Below are 15,590 nucleotides of genomic sequence, written 5' to 3' on the forward strand. Positions count from 1 at the left end.
GTGTTATATCCATTTCTTACTATTCGTTCCAATAAAAGTACTAAAAATCCAGGACTTTGTCACTATTGTAAACAAAATCCACTTACAAGTTAGCTGTCCTTAAGCTAATTGGCCCCACCTTTGTCTGTTACAAGCTGTAATCATTTGCATATAGGCTGGAGCCTCTCAGTCTCCCTGACTGACTTCTCCGTCTCTGTAGAAGGAGAGTTATATAGAATTATACAATAATTACAGAAACTGGTTCTTCAGCCGAACCAGTCCATGTTGATGTATGTCCTTCACAAGAGCAGTAGGCCGAATCCAATGTGCATCCGTTCTGATATACCTTCATTTCCCTTTCCTTAAATCATTCTGTTTCAATCACTAATTCCAGTAATGCATCCATAGGCTTACAACCCTGTGTGTAAAACAAAATTTCTCCTGCTCTCTGTCCTAAATCTCTGACACCTAATCTTGTGTCTACGTTCCCTCGTTCACTTAATCACTGGAAACGGTCTGTTTCGATCTACTCTTGTCCATCTTTTCATTTTTTAGAAGACTTCAATCAAACCACTCCTTAATCTCCTTTATTCTAACAAAAACTGCCTCAATTTTTCAAGTCTTTCTTCATATTTGTATATCCTCATACCAGGCAAAATCCTAGTGAATTTGAGCTTGACCTTTGTTGCCTCAACATTCTTTCCATGATGTGGAACTCAAAACTGCACAGTACTCCAACTGTGGACTTTCTAAGGTTTTATATAGATTCACCACAACATCATGACTTTATATTCTCTACCTCTTGCAATAAAACCTTATGGCCTTATCCACTTGAGGTGCTGTTTTTAGTGTCTCGTGAAGCTAAAGCCCCAATCCCTTTTACTTTTCCACATCACCCAGCCTTCCTCCATTCAGAGTATCATTATTTTTTTTTAAAAACAAAATATAGCACCTTACAGACATTGAATTCCATCTTCCACTTTTTTACCCATTCCACCACGTTATCAATGCCCCCTTGCAGCTTCCTTTGATCCTCAGAATTAATTACTATGCCTCCTATTTTAGAATGATCTGCAAATTTGCACACCACTTCACCTAGCCCTATATCCAAATCATTAATGTACACAATGAACAGAAGCAGCCCCAGACATGTTGTCCATTTCCAACCACATTGAGAAACTATTCTTAACACCTACTCTCTGTTTCCTCTCTTCTAACTAGTTTTTAATCCAATGTGTTATCCTTATTCCATATTCCTTAATCTTCTCTAAGTCTCCTATGTGGTACCTGCCAAAATGCTCTCTAAAAGTCCATACATACCACATCCACTGTATTTCCCCCATCCACCATATCTGTCACCTCCTCAAAGAACTCTATCAGGTTTGTCAAGAATAGTCTTCCTTTCTGAAATCCATGTTGGCAGCTTCTAATTATTTTCTCTTATTCCAAATATTTAGTAATTTCATCTTATATGAAAGATTCCAAAACTTTTCCTACCTAGTTATTAAACCAACCTTTTTGTAATTACCTGGTTAGTGCTGTCTCTCTTTTTCAAAATAGGAAAATAGGAGAGAGATAAACCCATCCTTAAACTCTGTGTGTCAGGGATTGGCCCGCCAAGCTCTCAATCAAAGTCACCACCATTAATAAAATGCTGCCCCCTTGATGTAGGGACTTTTGGCACCTGTATGCTTTGTTCAGCTAAGTTCCTTGCTGTGCATATTAAATGAAAACCATTATATTATAATAGCAAGAAATACCTAAGTCGAGACAGCAGACAGTCTCTGATGGTTGGCTTATCTGCTATACCATCCTCAGCACCACTCTATCATGAGGGTATGAATTCCTATGGAATCCATGCAATGACTTCCCGTTGTTTCTGAATTAAGATCCTAAATAGTTCAAAAAAAAGTTAAAAATTGTTGTACCTCTGAGAGTTAATCCTTTATAAGCTGAATCTAACCTTTATAGCAACATCAGAATATGAATGAAAACAAAATCCCTTCCAGGCTATATCGGTAAAAGTCCTAAAATGTTACACCCATTTTTTTTTCTTCCAATGTGTAACAACGTACAATTATTCTCCTGAAGCTACTTAGATAAATACTGAAAAAAAATGGATTATTATTGCAATCTAATATTCTATAAACTATCATTTGTTTACCTCAGATTAATATTATATAGTTATGTACTTAGTCATATTTTCAACTTTGACATTGTATTGCTTGATACTCTAGTCCTTTAATACAATCAGCAATTCACTGCATTAAGACTTTTGGTTGATATTCGTAGAATTAAATTGGTCTTGAGCAGCAGTGAAAATGGGCGATAGCAAATGAGCAGCCTGTTTTACACTCCGCCCGAATTTTCTTTTCTCCTCAGGTGGGCGCCACTTATAGTTTTTGGCGTACTGCATTATTGTTACGTTGGCTGGGTAGGGTTTTCTTTTCCTGTGCCTGGGCTCAACACTTCGAGAAAAATCAGGTTGGGAGGAGTGGACAGCCATAAAGGAGCCAGTTGATTTACCAGCCATTAAAATGAACCAGCAAGAAATTGGCAGGCTCCCTTACAGGCTTACACTCTTCTCTGCCCAATATTCCTCTATTCATGCGCCAAGGCAATTCAGTGTGCCCAGGCCCAGGAGCAGAGAAATCTGCCCCTACATATAGTTTGATATATGACTGTAGCAATTAGAATGCACATGTTTCAAAAATTGTTTTTTATTTGACAAATAGGAAAAGCTGGCGGGTGGGTAAATGTGATTTTTTTTAAAACTTTGGTGGACAATCACCTGCAAGTATTGGTGCACTCCAGTCCTGACTTCGAAAAGATTGGAGTAGTAATTCTGAAATCGCGCACTTCCAGGGGGCACCAAATCACTTGGAGCATGGGTTAGAGTATCGGAGCTGTTTTCCCTGAAAGTGTGGCTCTCCTTTGGCAAAGCTCGAACATGTAATTACCCCTACTGTCTTATAGAAATTAGGACCAGGACCTCCAACAGTGTGTCAATATCTGTAGAGGTCCAAATGTCACCCTTTTTTCAGGTTAAAAATTCTCTCAATTGTAAAGTATGAAAGTTCTTAAAAATAATCGCAATGTATAATTTGTAATGTAAGAATTTTAAATCATTTGGGGACCATGCCCCTGACCTTTCAGATATCAGCCAATAATTTTGTCCTTTCAAAATTTCTATTTTCCCCTTCAGGCTTTCAAGTACCAATGTCTTTTTTTAACTTGTTTTGACATGTCACAGGCTTATAATTAGAGCCGTTCTTGTACTGTTATGTTTTTTTTAAACTGCTACTCAGCTTTTGCTAGTTTTCTAGGTTGCCGTTTATGTAAATGATGTTATAAGTGTGCATTTGGCAAATTAGTACACCAGCCAATTCTACTGCTATCATTCAGTGCATCAAATCAAAGACTGATTGTTTTTCATTGATAATTTTTTGACAAGGGTTAAAACCATTTGGCTGATGCACACTTGTGAGTTTTTTTTCTTCATCTCTAATTCTACTGTTTTGATTTGCATTAGTATTTATATAGAGTGAAAAATAAAGTTGAGTTCTGTGATGTTTGGTTTTCTTTATCAAACACATAAAGCAAATTGAACTATTTCCCCCCTTCCATTCATTTGAATAAAATCATTGGACCCACCTGAGACAAGATCATATTATCACAGTGTACCTAGGTTGTATGTAACCGTAAGGTGTATACAAAAATATTCATGCAACAACTGTTATTTTGTTGACATCACAGGTACTCAATTGATGAGAGCACTGACCAGGAGAGATACTTTACCATCGATGAAGTTGACGGAACAATTGCTACCAATGACATTCTGGACAGAGAGGATACTTCCCAGTACAACATCTCTGTTCTAGCAGTGAAAACCAGTAAGTACTGTATACAGTCAGACACAAGTGGTTAAGCAAACTGACAACAGATTTCATGGGAAATAAGGGCCCTATAAAAATAGTGTATATAGTAGATTGAACACCCAGCTTCAAAATGAAACATTTCTTAGGATGATTGATTCCATTGAATAGGATTTCATATATATATATATATATATATATATACACACACAGTACTAAGGCTTACGATTAAGAAGAAAATTCTGTAGGCAAAGTTTGGAAGAATAGTGTCACCAATTGCCCATTGATACTTTTATTTGAATAGTAATAAATGCAACCTTATTTGATTGGTGCAGTGTTCTTACTTTGTAAAGTTATTTTAAATGAGACTCATATCGAGTAACTTGATCACATCTCTTATCTAGCACAGGCTTCATATAGATATGTATTAATAGAGCCAAACACCAACAACTTGCCTATATAGTATTCTTCCAATACAAATATTGCAGAATAGTATAAAAGGAGTGAGGTAAACACCTAGTAGAAAGTGAGTGAGGATGCAGCAGATACTGAACATGTAGTTGAAAAGATAGATTTTTTGGAGGCTAACGAAGGCATCGACAAATATAGCAAGGTGCGGTGCTTTTATAAAAAATAATTCAGAGGACAGGAGAATATGCCTGAAAAGTTGATAAGAGTGGAGTGGGAAGAGAACAAGCAGTAAACCACAGTCAGATAAACAGAGGATGCGGACTTAAACACATAGCTGGAGAATATTCCACAAATAGGGTAGAGTGAAGCCATGGAGGGATTTCGAAACAAAGACAAGTGTAGGCAGCACTACCTATTGCACAGTTCAGCAAGAAATCGAGGAAGAAAGAAAGGATCACATGTATATTATCTCTTATTATATCTCACAGGACATCCCAACACGCTTTACAATTATGAATTGCTTTATGAAGTGCAATTACTATGGTTACGTGGGTGAATGCAGAATCTAAATGTGTAAAGTGCAAACTCCATGCTGGAGTAGGGGAATAAATTAGAGAAAGGAAGGCAATTTATTCCTTTAGATCCCAGTAATCTAAATATAATTGTGTGACATATAATTGTCGGGTAAAAGTCAGTGACTGATGTGATGATACAGTACATGTCATACCTCTGGTTTCCATGCATCATTTGAAAGAATTTAAAGTAGCAATATAGGGTAGTCACAAGATTCTAAAAGTTGTGAGATCCCCAATGGGGAAACAAGGGGAAAGACATTAGTTTAGGCCCGTTTTTTAGTGCGACATCCGCGACGCATTTGATACGCGCACCGGAAGCTGGAGGCCCAAGGCTCATCCCAAATTGGGCCTTAAACCTCATTGCCATAATTCTGGAGAGCTGTGGATGCCAATTAGGCATCCAGAGACGGCTTGCCAGTGAACTCCAGACCAATTTGGGCCAGTTGCAACGCTGGCAGTAGTCCTCCAGTAGGTCCTGGGAGATGGCAGGCTGGCAGAACATTGAGGTAAGTTTAAAAACAAAAAGCTTACTGTTTTGTTGGTGACCTCCAGTAGTCCCTTTAAGGTCCACTGATTAGGCTGCAGAAGAAACTGAAAAACTGAGTAGTGCATGCCTAAAAAACGGACTCTACGGGGTCCAATTTTGCCTCCAAGAAGCTCATAGCCTTTCTCATGTTTTGCAAATTGGGTGAATGTGGGTTCTCTATATTATCTGTAGGGTTAATTAGCTTGAAGTTGATTTTTGCACATATCCCGCATGTTCCATTCGTAATTAGATCTGCAGAACGTTGTTTTAAGAATTGCTACATTACTGATTTGATATTTAAATGAGGATCTTGGAGTGCGAGAGTCTGGCTGACATTTGGGTCATTTAATTTTGATTTGTTGTGCTAACTGAGTAGCATTCCCATTTAATCAGTATACTAGACAATAAAAATAATTATATAACTCAGCTAAATTAAATTAAATTGCTAATTCTATAAAAAATAAAATAATTATGTAGATTTTGCTTTATTTATATGTTTTTTTTAATCAACTAATTATATTACTGCAAAAAAAAAAATCCATGTTTGTATATGTGGAGGATGTGGAGGTGGAAGCAACAAGACAAATGTGGGTGTTTTTTTTTACAAAAGGAGCAAACTGATTCATGGCAGTCTGCTCTAATGATTCGTTCATTAAGGAATTCATCAAGGAATTTAGAAAGAAAGAACTCTCATTCATTTAGCGCCTTAGCGCATTTCTGAGGACACTCTAAGCCACTTCACAAAGTATGCATTACTTTTTTAAAGCACGGTCACTGGTGCTACATAGGTTAAAAATAGCAGCTAGTTTGCACAGAGCACACTGGATACTGTAACCAGTTTTTTGGTGGTGTTAGTTGAGCAGAACATCAGCAGAGCTTCTTCGAATTGTGCCATAAGATTTCTGACATCCATCTGAACCAGTGGGACAGGCAAGCAGGGCCTTGGCTTAATATTTCATTTGAATTATATCAGTGCCTTTGACAATACAGCACTCCCACAGAACTGCAGTAAAGTGTCAGGCTTGGATTATGTGTACAAGTGCCTGGAGTGGGCTCAAACTCATAACCTTCTGACTCGTGAAGTGAGAGTTCAAGCTGACACATAGAAGTCATTTGCCAGTAAGTTTGCATGATCTGTGCCATTCCAGCACAATTTGATGAAATAAATTCTAAGAGTTGGGGGCGGTGAAATTTCCAGCGCAAATCAGGCGATAACGAATCAGCAGCTTTCTTTACACCCCGCCCGATTATCTTTTCCAATGAAGTCAATGGAACAGAAAATCCACTGGAGTAAAATGGGCTACCGATTCCTTTTTGTCCTTTTTGTCCATTTTGCCCTTCTGCCAAAGACCAATTTCACCCCTTAGGTGTTTCCCTGCAAGATAAGTGAAAGAAAATCTGAGGGTGAGTCAGCCTGTGCTCCTTTTATTCTCCTTCTAATATATAGTCTAAGTTCAACTTATTTGCCTACCCTTTCGGTCAATGAATGATTAACAAAATATCTTTTGAAATGGGGAAGGAAAGAGGCAAAGTGGGAAATAATACATCATTGCTGTCAGTGAACATAATGAGAAAATCTTTGCTGCTGATCTGGTCCTGTTTTGGGTCCTGGTCCTAAAATTCATCTGGTTTTAGGTCTCTGGCCCTAATCCTCACATTAACAGTTTCCCTATGCCTTATATTACCTTACTTGGAATTTAAATTACCACTGTAATGACTTGTTCATTTTCCATAGTTCTGAGCAGTGACACATATGATATGCTATCATATCAGTAGTTTTTAATTTCATAACTTGACACGCAGCGCAATGAGATATCTAATCACAACCAGCTATCTCTTCCCTATCATGGTGTGGAATCAATTCTTAACCTTTTCAATGGAGGACATGCATTTGAGAAGACAAGTGGGTAGAAAATGTTTTGTATGTTTCCAGTGGGCCCTGAAAAGCAAAACATTTCCAGCAGCTACAGAGCAATGGACTCCTGATGCAGCAGTAAAATGAAAAGAAACTTCCAAAAATTATTTATTGTTCAAATGAATTTGTAGCTCCCTTAAAAATATGACAAAATTAAATGAGAATATCATTAAATCCTTGACTTAACAAGCCTTCTAAAGGTCTCTGATTCAGAACGGACAGGTGTTTAACATTAATCTGAATTTCTGCCGACACCAATTTAAAACCATTCATTAAGTAATGCTTACTTCAACAGCATTTCCCAGCTCCCCGACCTCTACCACCGAGAAGGACAAAAGCAGCAATTGTGTGAACACCATCACCTCCAAGTTCCCCTCCAAATCACACACCATCCTATGTTGGACCCATATCGCCATTCCATCATCACTGCTGGATCAAACCTTGGAATTCTCCACCTAACACCATTGTAGGATCACCACTGTAGCAATTCAAGGAGAAAGCCCCTCACCACTAGGCAGTTAGGGATGGGCAATAAATGCAGCTTTGTTAGTGTCATGCACATGCTGGGAGCACGTAAAATGTTGATATCAAAGCTCCCGTGGCATTATTTGAATATATCAAAGCTCCCGTGGCATTATTTGAATATAATATTTGAATACCACCCCCAAGAGTAATCAAATTAAATTCCAGACTACTAATTGAGATTTACCAACTAGAAGGACAAGGGCAGCAGGCACATGGGAACAACACCACCTGCACGTTCCCCTCCAAGTCACACACCATCCCGACTTTGAAATATATCACCGTTCCTTCATCGTCTCTGGGTCAAAATCCTGGAACTCCCTTCCTAACAACACTGTGGGAGAACCTTCACCACACGGACTGCAGCGGTTCAAGAAGGCGGCTCACCACCACCTTCTCAAGGGCAATTAAGGATGGGCAATAAATGCTGGCCTCGCCAGCGACGCCAACATCCCATGAACGAATAAAAAAAAATTTACTTGCAAATCAAACTCTGACCAGTTTCAGTCAAGAGAGTAGGAACGACTAAATTCCAAAGAATGTTTGCTTATCCTTTACTTTACAATAGTGTTCGACACTGACTTCGGATATCATGGAGAGTTGGTTCTAGGCACTTCAGTGCAGCACTGCGGGAGTTCTGCATTGCCAACGGTTCCATCTTTAAGATGCTAAACCAAGACCCCAGTTGAGATGCATGTAAAAGATCCCATGACAAATTCAAAGAAGAGGAAGGAGTTCTCCTGGCCCCTTGTCCAATATTTATTCCTTAACCAACAGCACTAAGGTAGATTGTCTGGGTATTTATCTCATTTGTTCTTTGTGAGAACATACTGTGCATCTTTCCTGCAACTCCATGTTATAACCCATCCAATCAGTTTTCTGCCCGTGCCACAGAATTGAAACAGCCCTTATCAAAGTCACAAGTGACATCCTGTGTGACTGTGACCATGGTAAACTATCCCTCCTCATCTTTCTCGAACTGTCTGCAGCCTTTGATAGGGTTCATCACATCATCTTCCTCCAATGCCTCTCCTCCATTGTCCAATTGGGTGAGACTGCTCTTGTCTGGTTCCATTCCTATCAATCCAGTCATTGCCAGAGAATCAACTGCAATGGCTTCTCTTCCCGCTCCCGCACCATCACCTCTGATGTCCTCCAAGGATCTATCCTTAGCTCCCTCCTATATTTCATCTGCATGCTGCCCCTCGGCGAAATCATCCGAAAACACGTCAGGTTCCACATGTACATTGACAACACCCAGCTCTACCTCACCACCTTCTCTCTTGACCCCTCCACTGTCATGCTGCTTGTTCGACATCCATTATTGGATGAGCAGAAATTTCCTCCAATTAAATATTGGGAAGATCAAAGATGTTGTTTCCAGTCCCGCCACAATCTCTGTTCCCCAGTCGCGGACTCCATCCCTTCCCCTGGCCACTGTCTGAGGCTGAACCAGACGGTTCGCAACCTTGGCATCCTATTTAACCCTGAGATGAACTTCCAACCCCATATCCTCTCCATCACCAAGACCGCCTACATCCACCTCCGTAACATCACCCGTCTCTGCCCCTGCCTCAGCTCATCTGCTGTAGAAAACTGCATCCAAGCTTTTGTTACCTCTAGGCTCGACTATTCCAAAGCTCTCTTGGCCGGCCTTCCGCCTTGCACCCTCCATAAACTTGAGCTCATCCAAAACTCTGCTGCCCGTATCCTAACTCGCACCAAGTCCCATTCACCCAGCACCCCTGTCCTCAATGACCTACATTGACTCCCGGTCCGGCAACGCCTCGATTTTAAAATTCTCATCCTTCTTTTCAAATTCCTCCAAGGCCCCGCCCCTCCCTATCTCTGCAATCTCCTCCAACCCTACAACCTTCCAAAATCTCTGAGCTCCTCCAATTCTGGCTTCTTGCGTGTCCCCGATTCTCTTTGCTCCACCATTGGCGGCTGTGCCTTTGGTTAGATAACTCTCCCGTGAAACGCCTTGGGACATTTTACTGTGTTAAAGGCGCTATATAAATGTAAGTTGTTGTTGTTGTGCACAATTGGCAGTGTTTGCAACAGTAATTACACTTCAAAAAGTAACTCCTTTGTTGTGAATTGCTTTGGGGCATCCTGGGGGGAATTTTAACCCCCAAGAATGGGTGGGTTGGGGGCGGGTGGGAAGTTAAAATAATAGAATTTTCCAGCGCAACCACAACCCGGCTCCAATGCGCCACATCCGAGTTTAACGGAGGCCCGCTTGGCTGAAAGCGAGTAACCTACTCGCCGGAGGCGGGTCGATAATTAGTATAGGTGGGTGGGTCCTTATAGAGCAGTTTACCTCATTATCACATGTTAATGAGGTGATTTTATATTGAATTTAACAGGCATTAGAATTTAACGCCTCCAGCACGGGTTTCCCGGGCCATGGGAATCACGGCAGGTAAAAGGAGGCGAGCAGGGCTGGATCGATGAGGTAAGTGCCTTTATTGCACTGCTTGTGGGCCAGGAGGAGCAAGAGAGCTTCCCCGCAGCTCACCAAGCTTACCTTTTAAACACCCCGCAATCGGTCGATTCCCACCACAATGTCCAATGCGCTTCAACACCCCCCACGATGTCTGACTTTCCCTACCCCCCCCCAAGATATTGCCCCCCCCCCAATCCAAATCCCGAAGTCCTCGATCTCCCCCCTGGCTGTTTTCCCGCCCTACAGGCATCAGCCTGTCAATCTGGCTGTTGAGCGCGAAACCTGTTGAAAAAATTTTAAAGACGTCCTACCATCTGAATCGTCACGAGGTGCGGGAAACCCTTACTTCCGGGCTTCCCACCTGAACATTTTTCCCCCATGCACCCCCCGCCACTCACTTCCCGACTCTGAGTTAATATCCAGGCACCTGTGTCTGCAAAGGATGCTATATAAATGTAACTTTCTTCATTCTAACAAGAGAGCAGTGTTTAAAGAGGTTCAGCTTCTCCAAAAAGATTATTGGTGAAGTTTGTAAAATGGTTGCAAATGACTGATGAGGGTGGAAGTACAAAGGATGTTTCACGTTGTGCTCAAACATATCAGATGCCAACTTTTCATATTATTGGATGCAGCACTCGATACCCCTAATATATTCCTAACATACCCCAATGCTGTCAGCCAGCAGCTAGCATGGACATTGGCACCAAAACCTTTTCAAATTCGGGCTCCTCACCCCTCCATAATGTGGCTGAAGCACCTAAAGAAGTATTGTTAACAGGCGCTAAAGGAAAAATTGTATTTATTTTTTTCCTGAATGGCCCTGACCTTGCACTAGGACCACACAGCCTAACTCTTGCTCATCTTTTGGGCTTCACAAGGCTGCTTTTCCTCTGGTGCTGCAGCTGTAGCAGCCATTTGTGTATTAATGGTGTCCAAAATCCACCCCCCCCCCCCTCCTTCCTCCAAGCTTAGCACACTCTCAGCGCATCATGGGTTATGCCCTGGGTGCAACATTTCAATGTTATTATTAGCTGACCTTGAACTATGGGATGAATTCAGCTCATTTGGGTGCAGGTGCATGAAGCACCGCTGGAGCAGTAGTCCCAGTGCTGTGTGCCGGAATAGCTTACCGGCCCTTATGTCTTTTGTGAGTAGAATTGCTGTACCTACCATGACTCTCTAATATCATAGCAGTTTGATATATATTTTTGCCACTAGATCATTCGAATTACCTGGGGAGATTTCTGGAATCTCCACTGAATTATGTCCGCCTGCATTCAAAATGTAACAAATGTGTTATTCCAGACTATCATTGGCTCATGCATATCCATGGAAGAAAGGAGGATCAACTAGAAAGACAGCAACAATTCAATGCCTGTTACTGTCTTCCCTGAAGCCCTGAGTCCCTGATTGCTTCCACTCATGAGAAAATAATGTTCCCTACAGTCAATCCAATAACATAGGTTAACTCCAAACCCTTCCATTCATCCATCTTTAGATCTACAATCCACCACAAAGCATCTCATATGTTAATAAACAATACTCAGGTTCAACTTGTGACTCTTTCCTCCTCAGCCAGTCTTTGATTGAATGTGATGATTAGCTGTAAAGCTGGTTGTTGGAGGATTAGGCTCCAGCCTGATAATGTGGCTCATGCAGATGGAAGCTGAGCATAGGGACAACCAAACAAACAATTCAGTGTATTCCATTCATAAAGCAAGTGTTCGAGGTCCTCAGTGATTTTGCTGCTTTGATCACTTATTGTCTGGTGGGGGGGGGCTTTATAATATGAGCCAGGCAAAGTAAGTAGAATGATTGTATTATTGAAGAATACATATGCTTTGGCTACGGATGAAAAAGAAATTCTAACCATCTGCACCAGCAGACGAATAGAGAGCATTTTCGAACAATTTGACTGCTACCCATTTCAGTTAAAGTAATCTACTGTGCCAGGATGAGAAGATCATAAACCAGTCTGGCTGGTATGAGACACATATACGGATCTAACTTGCAGCCACATGAAACATTGTACATACTTTTATGTAGTGATTGAAGGATAAAATAATTGATGTTCCATAAGACAGCTTGTCTTTCTCCTATTGTTACGCCAAAAAACATTCCCGTTCCTGACTAACCGCTGCCTCTGTACCTGCTCAAAAGTACCTGTGAGAAGGGAAACTGAGGCAAAAAATGGACTATTGTGTCCCTTAAATGTATATAGATGTGCTTATTATAATGTTCCATTGTGAAGACTGTGTACTCCATCTCTCCCTGAGACTATGTACGTGTGAAAGTTCACCCTTTGGTCCCCATCTGGTAGCTGTTATTACTTATGGAAGTTGGCTTGTCCAGCTGGAGACTTTGGGGCATATTTTAACCCCCTCACATTGGTGGTGGGGGGGGGGGGGGGGCGTGGCCGTTAAATTAACAAAAGTGCAAAACCCGACCCCAACCCACTGCGAACGTGCCTACTTCTTGTTTAACCGTGGCAGGTTTGGGGTTCAAGTAACCCGCTCTGGAGAGGCGGTTCCGTCATTATAATATTTAAATAAGGCTCCGCTCCTCAGATTTTGTGAGCCATTTGAATTTAATGGCTACATGCCAGGTTTCCCAGGGCTTGGGAGGCAGGAGCTGCCAGAACTTATCCAGCACTGCTTGTGGGCTAGAAGGAGCAGGAGTGCTTTATGGAATGGTCCCAGGCTGCGGCTTGCTACCACAGGCTTTCCCGCTCAGCAGTTGGCCAGCCTGCAAACCAGAAATACCAGGAATATGGAGGTCCTGCCGAACCTCCGCCTTCCTGGTATTTCTGGGTTTCTTGGCCACTGACATGCGTCCCCGCTCCATCCCCACCACCCTGTAATTGTCAGGGCCTTTCATTTTGTTCAGAGGGAATGATGGGGATAGCATTTACCTGTTTTTCTGCGCCTGGGATTGCTTCCTAGTGTGTAAATCATAGAATCATAGAAATTTACAGCACAGAAGGAGGCCATTCGGCCCAGCGTGTCTGTTCCGGCCGAAAAAGAGCTTTCCAGCCTAATCCCACTTTCCAGCTCTTGGTCCGTAACCTTGTAAGTTACGACATTTCAAGTGCATAGCCAAATAAACTGGGGCATTATGTCCTCAGATGAAAATTGTCGCCATCCTGGGCTAGACTTCTTGCATAATGAAGGGCACCCCAATATTTGTGAATTAAAACAAACTTTATCTCTGTCTCTGTGGGCCGTAGCTCCCAAATTTCGAATCAGTACCTATGGATTATTGGGTGATCTATTTCTTATTAGGTCATTCGGCTCATTTCTTTATTTGTTAATTTAACCTGTGAGTACTGTGGCTCAACTCTGAATCAGTAGTTCAAATTCCAAACTGGAAACTGCTACATCCCCTGGGTTTTTGAATAGGTGATTTACAAGAACAATTATTTTGTTAAGAAATCAAATCATGACACCTGAAAACTCGCCTGGTTATGTCTGTAACGTAATCTAATTAAGCAAGGTTTTCTTTAGATTATTAAGAGATCGGATTTGTATTCATTCTTTTAAAGTGTTTTGAGCTCACAGTTTTAATAGTGTTACCGAGTTTGGCTTAAATTTCATAATGTTTCGATAGGCCCTATATCATTCCCTCTATAAGATACTGCAGTCTTCCACTGAGCACAAACTGCCTGTTGTGTAACACTTCCTGTAAAGCCACACTTCATTGATTGGTTCCAAATAAAACAGCAGCAAATCAGAACTGAAATAGACAACATACAAATCAAAAGTGAGGAAAGCCACTGGGAAACTGCTGGTGAGAAACTACTAATGGCTGATGTAAATAATCAATGCTGAATTAACAGTTAGAAAAACCAATATTTGAAAAAAAGAAAAAGAAAATGGATCAATCAAAAAAAAAATGTTCACCACCATTTTTCTGTGACCAAAACTTCTAGGAGCCTAAATTGGGCTGTGTAGGGCCCGATTTGTAGGGACTACGCGGACTCCTATGCACCGAAAATAGCGTCTGAGATGCGCACACACGCTTCCAGCATGACGTGCGCAGGGCACCATCTTGGTAAAGGAGGTTGAAATGCCAGAAGCATGTAGAGTAGGGAGATTATGACGTTAATCAGTGTGCGACGCTGATTTGAAGCAGCCGGCAGCATTTTCGATCTCCTCGCATCAGCCTACGCACTGTCCTAGCCTCGCACAACTGAACAGGAGTTAAAGGCCCCCCCCCTACCCCCACCAGCACTATATAAAGGGATCATGCAGGAGTTATAGGTTAGTTGCTGGATTAGTTATTCTGGCTGCTGGTACAATTGTGGGTGTTTGTGGAAGTTTCCTATTAGAGAAAGTTGCAATATTATATAGAGAGTGGTCTGGGTCGTCCTGCAGTACTGTTAATGGCATTTAAAATAGTACACTGCTTCAAGACATGGGTGGCTTTCTAGGGCTTTCTCTGGGCATTGAACATGACTGGGAGCATGCAGAGAGGCCACACAGAGCAGAACAAGCTGCCAGAAGAGGGAGGAGGAGGAGGCGGCGCAGGTTATTCAGCAGGAGGCCATATTAAACGAGGGCCTTCAGAGATCAATTCTATTACCTCAACTTCAGCAAACACCAGTGCATCCGACAGCTGCAGTTCAGTAAAGAGGTCATGACTGAGATTTGTCAACTGCTGCAGTCACAACTGTAGCCTCAGAGCAGGGCAAGGATATCATTGCCTGTGGCTGTCAAGGGAACCGTGGTGCTTAATTTTTGCGGCCCTGGCTCCTTTCAGGCTGCTGCTGCAAATGCAAGCAACATCTCGCAGTTTGCAGTGCACTGCTGTATAAGGGAGGTTGTGGAGGATCTGTACACACTCAGAAACAGATTGATCATGTTCCCTCTTGACAAGCAGCATGGGCGAGCACGAGGGTTTGTTCGCATTGCAGGCTTCCCCGTGGTGCAGGGTGCCATTGACTGCACGCTAATTGCCTTGTGTGCTCCTCATCTGAACTCAGCCATATTGATGAACAGAAAGGGATTCCACTCCCTCAATATGCAGCTGGTGTGCGACCGCATGTAGTGCATCATGCAGGTCAGTGCTCTCTATCCTGGCAGCAGTTATGATTCCTTCATTCTGTGGCAGTCCAACGTGTCACCTACATTTCAAAGGCTGGTTACTGGTTGACAAGGGTTATCCCCTCATGAAATGGCTCATGACTCCGGTCCGGAATGCATGCACACGTGCACAGCAGGCCGACAATGAGAGCCATGCTGCCACATGGAACATCATCGAGTACACCATAGACTTCCTCAAGCAACGATTCTGTTGCTTGGACTGTTCTGGTGGAGCCCTGCAGTACTCAGCTGAGCTG

The 15,590-nt window shown here is 42.0% G+C and overlaps 1 protein-coding gene across 1 annotated transcript in view; it reads left to right on the forward strand.

Moving 5' to 3' along the window:
• The window catches only part of LOC137339234 (cadherin-12-like), a 214,152-nt gene that overhangs the window by 135,877 nt on the left and 62,685 nt on the right, over positions 1–15,590 (forward strand). Inside the window, exon 8 of the mRNA XM_068001881.1 lies at positions 3,736–3,872. Within this exon, the coding sequence (XP_067857982.1) occupies positions 3,736–3,872 (137 nt within the window). The remainder of the gene's footprint in view (positions 1–3,735; positions 3,873–15,590) is intronic.

This window comes from Heptranchias perlo, chromosome 2, assembly GCF_035084215.1.
Source record: "Heptranchias perlo isolate sHepPer1 chromosome 2, sHepPer1.hap1, whole genome shotgun sequence".
NCBI lineage: Eukaryota > Metazoa > Chordata > Chondrichthyes > Hexanchiformes > Hexanchidae > Heptranchias > Heptranchias perlo.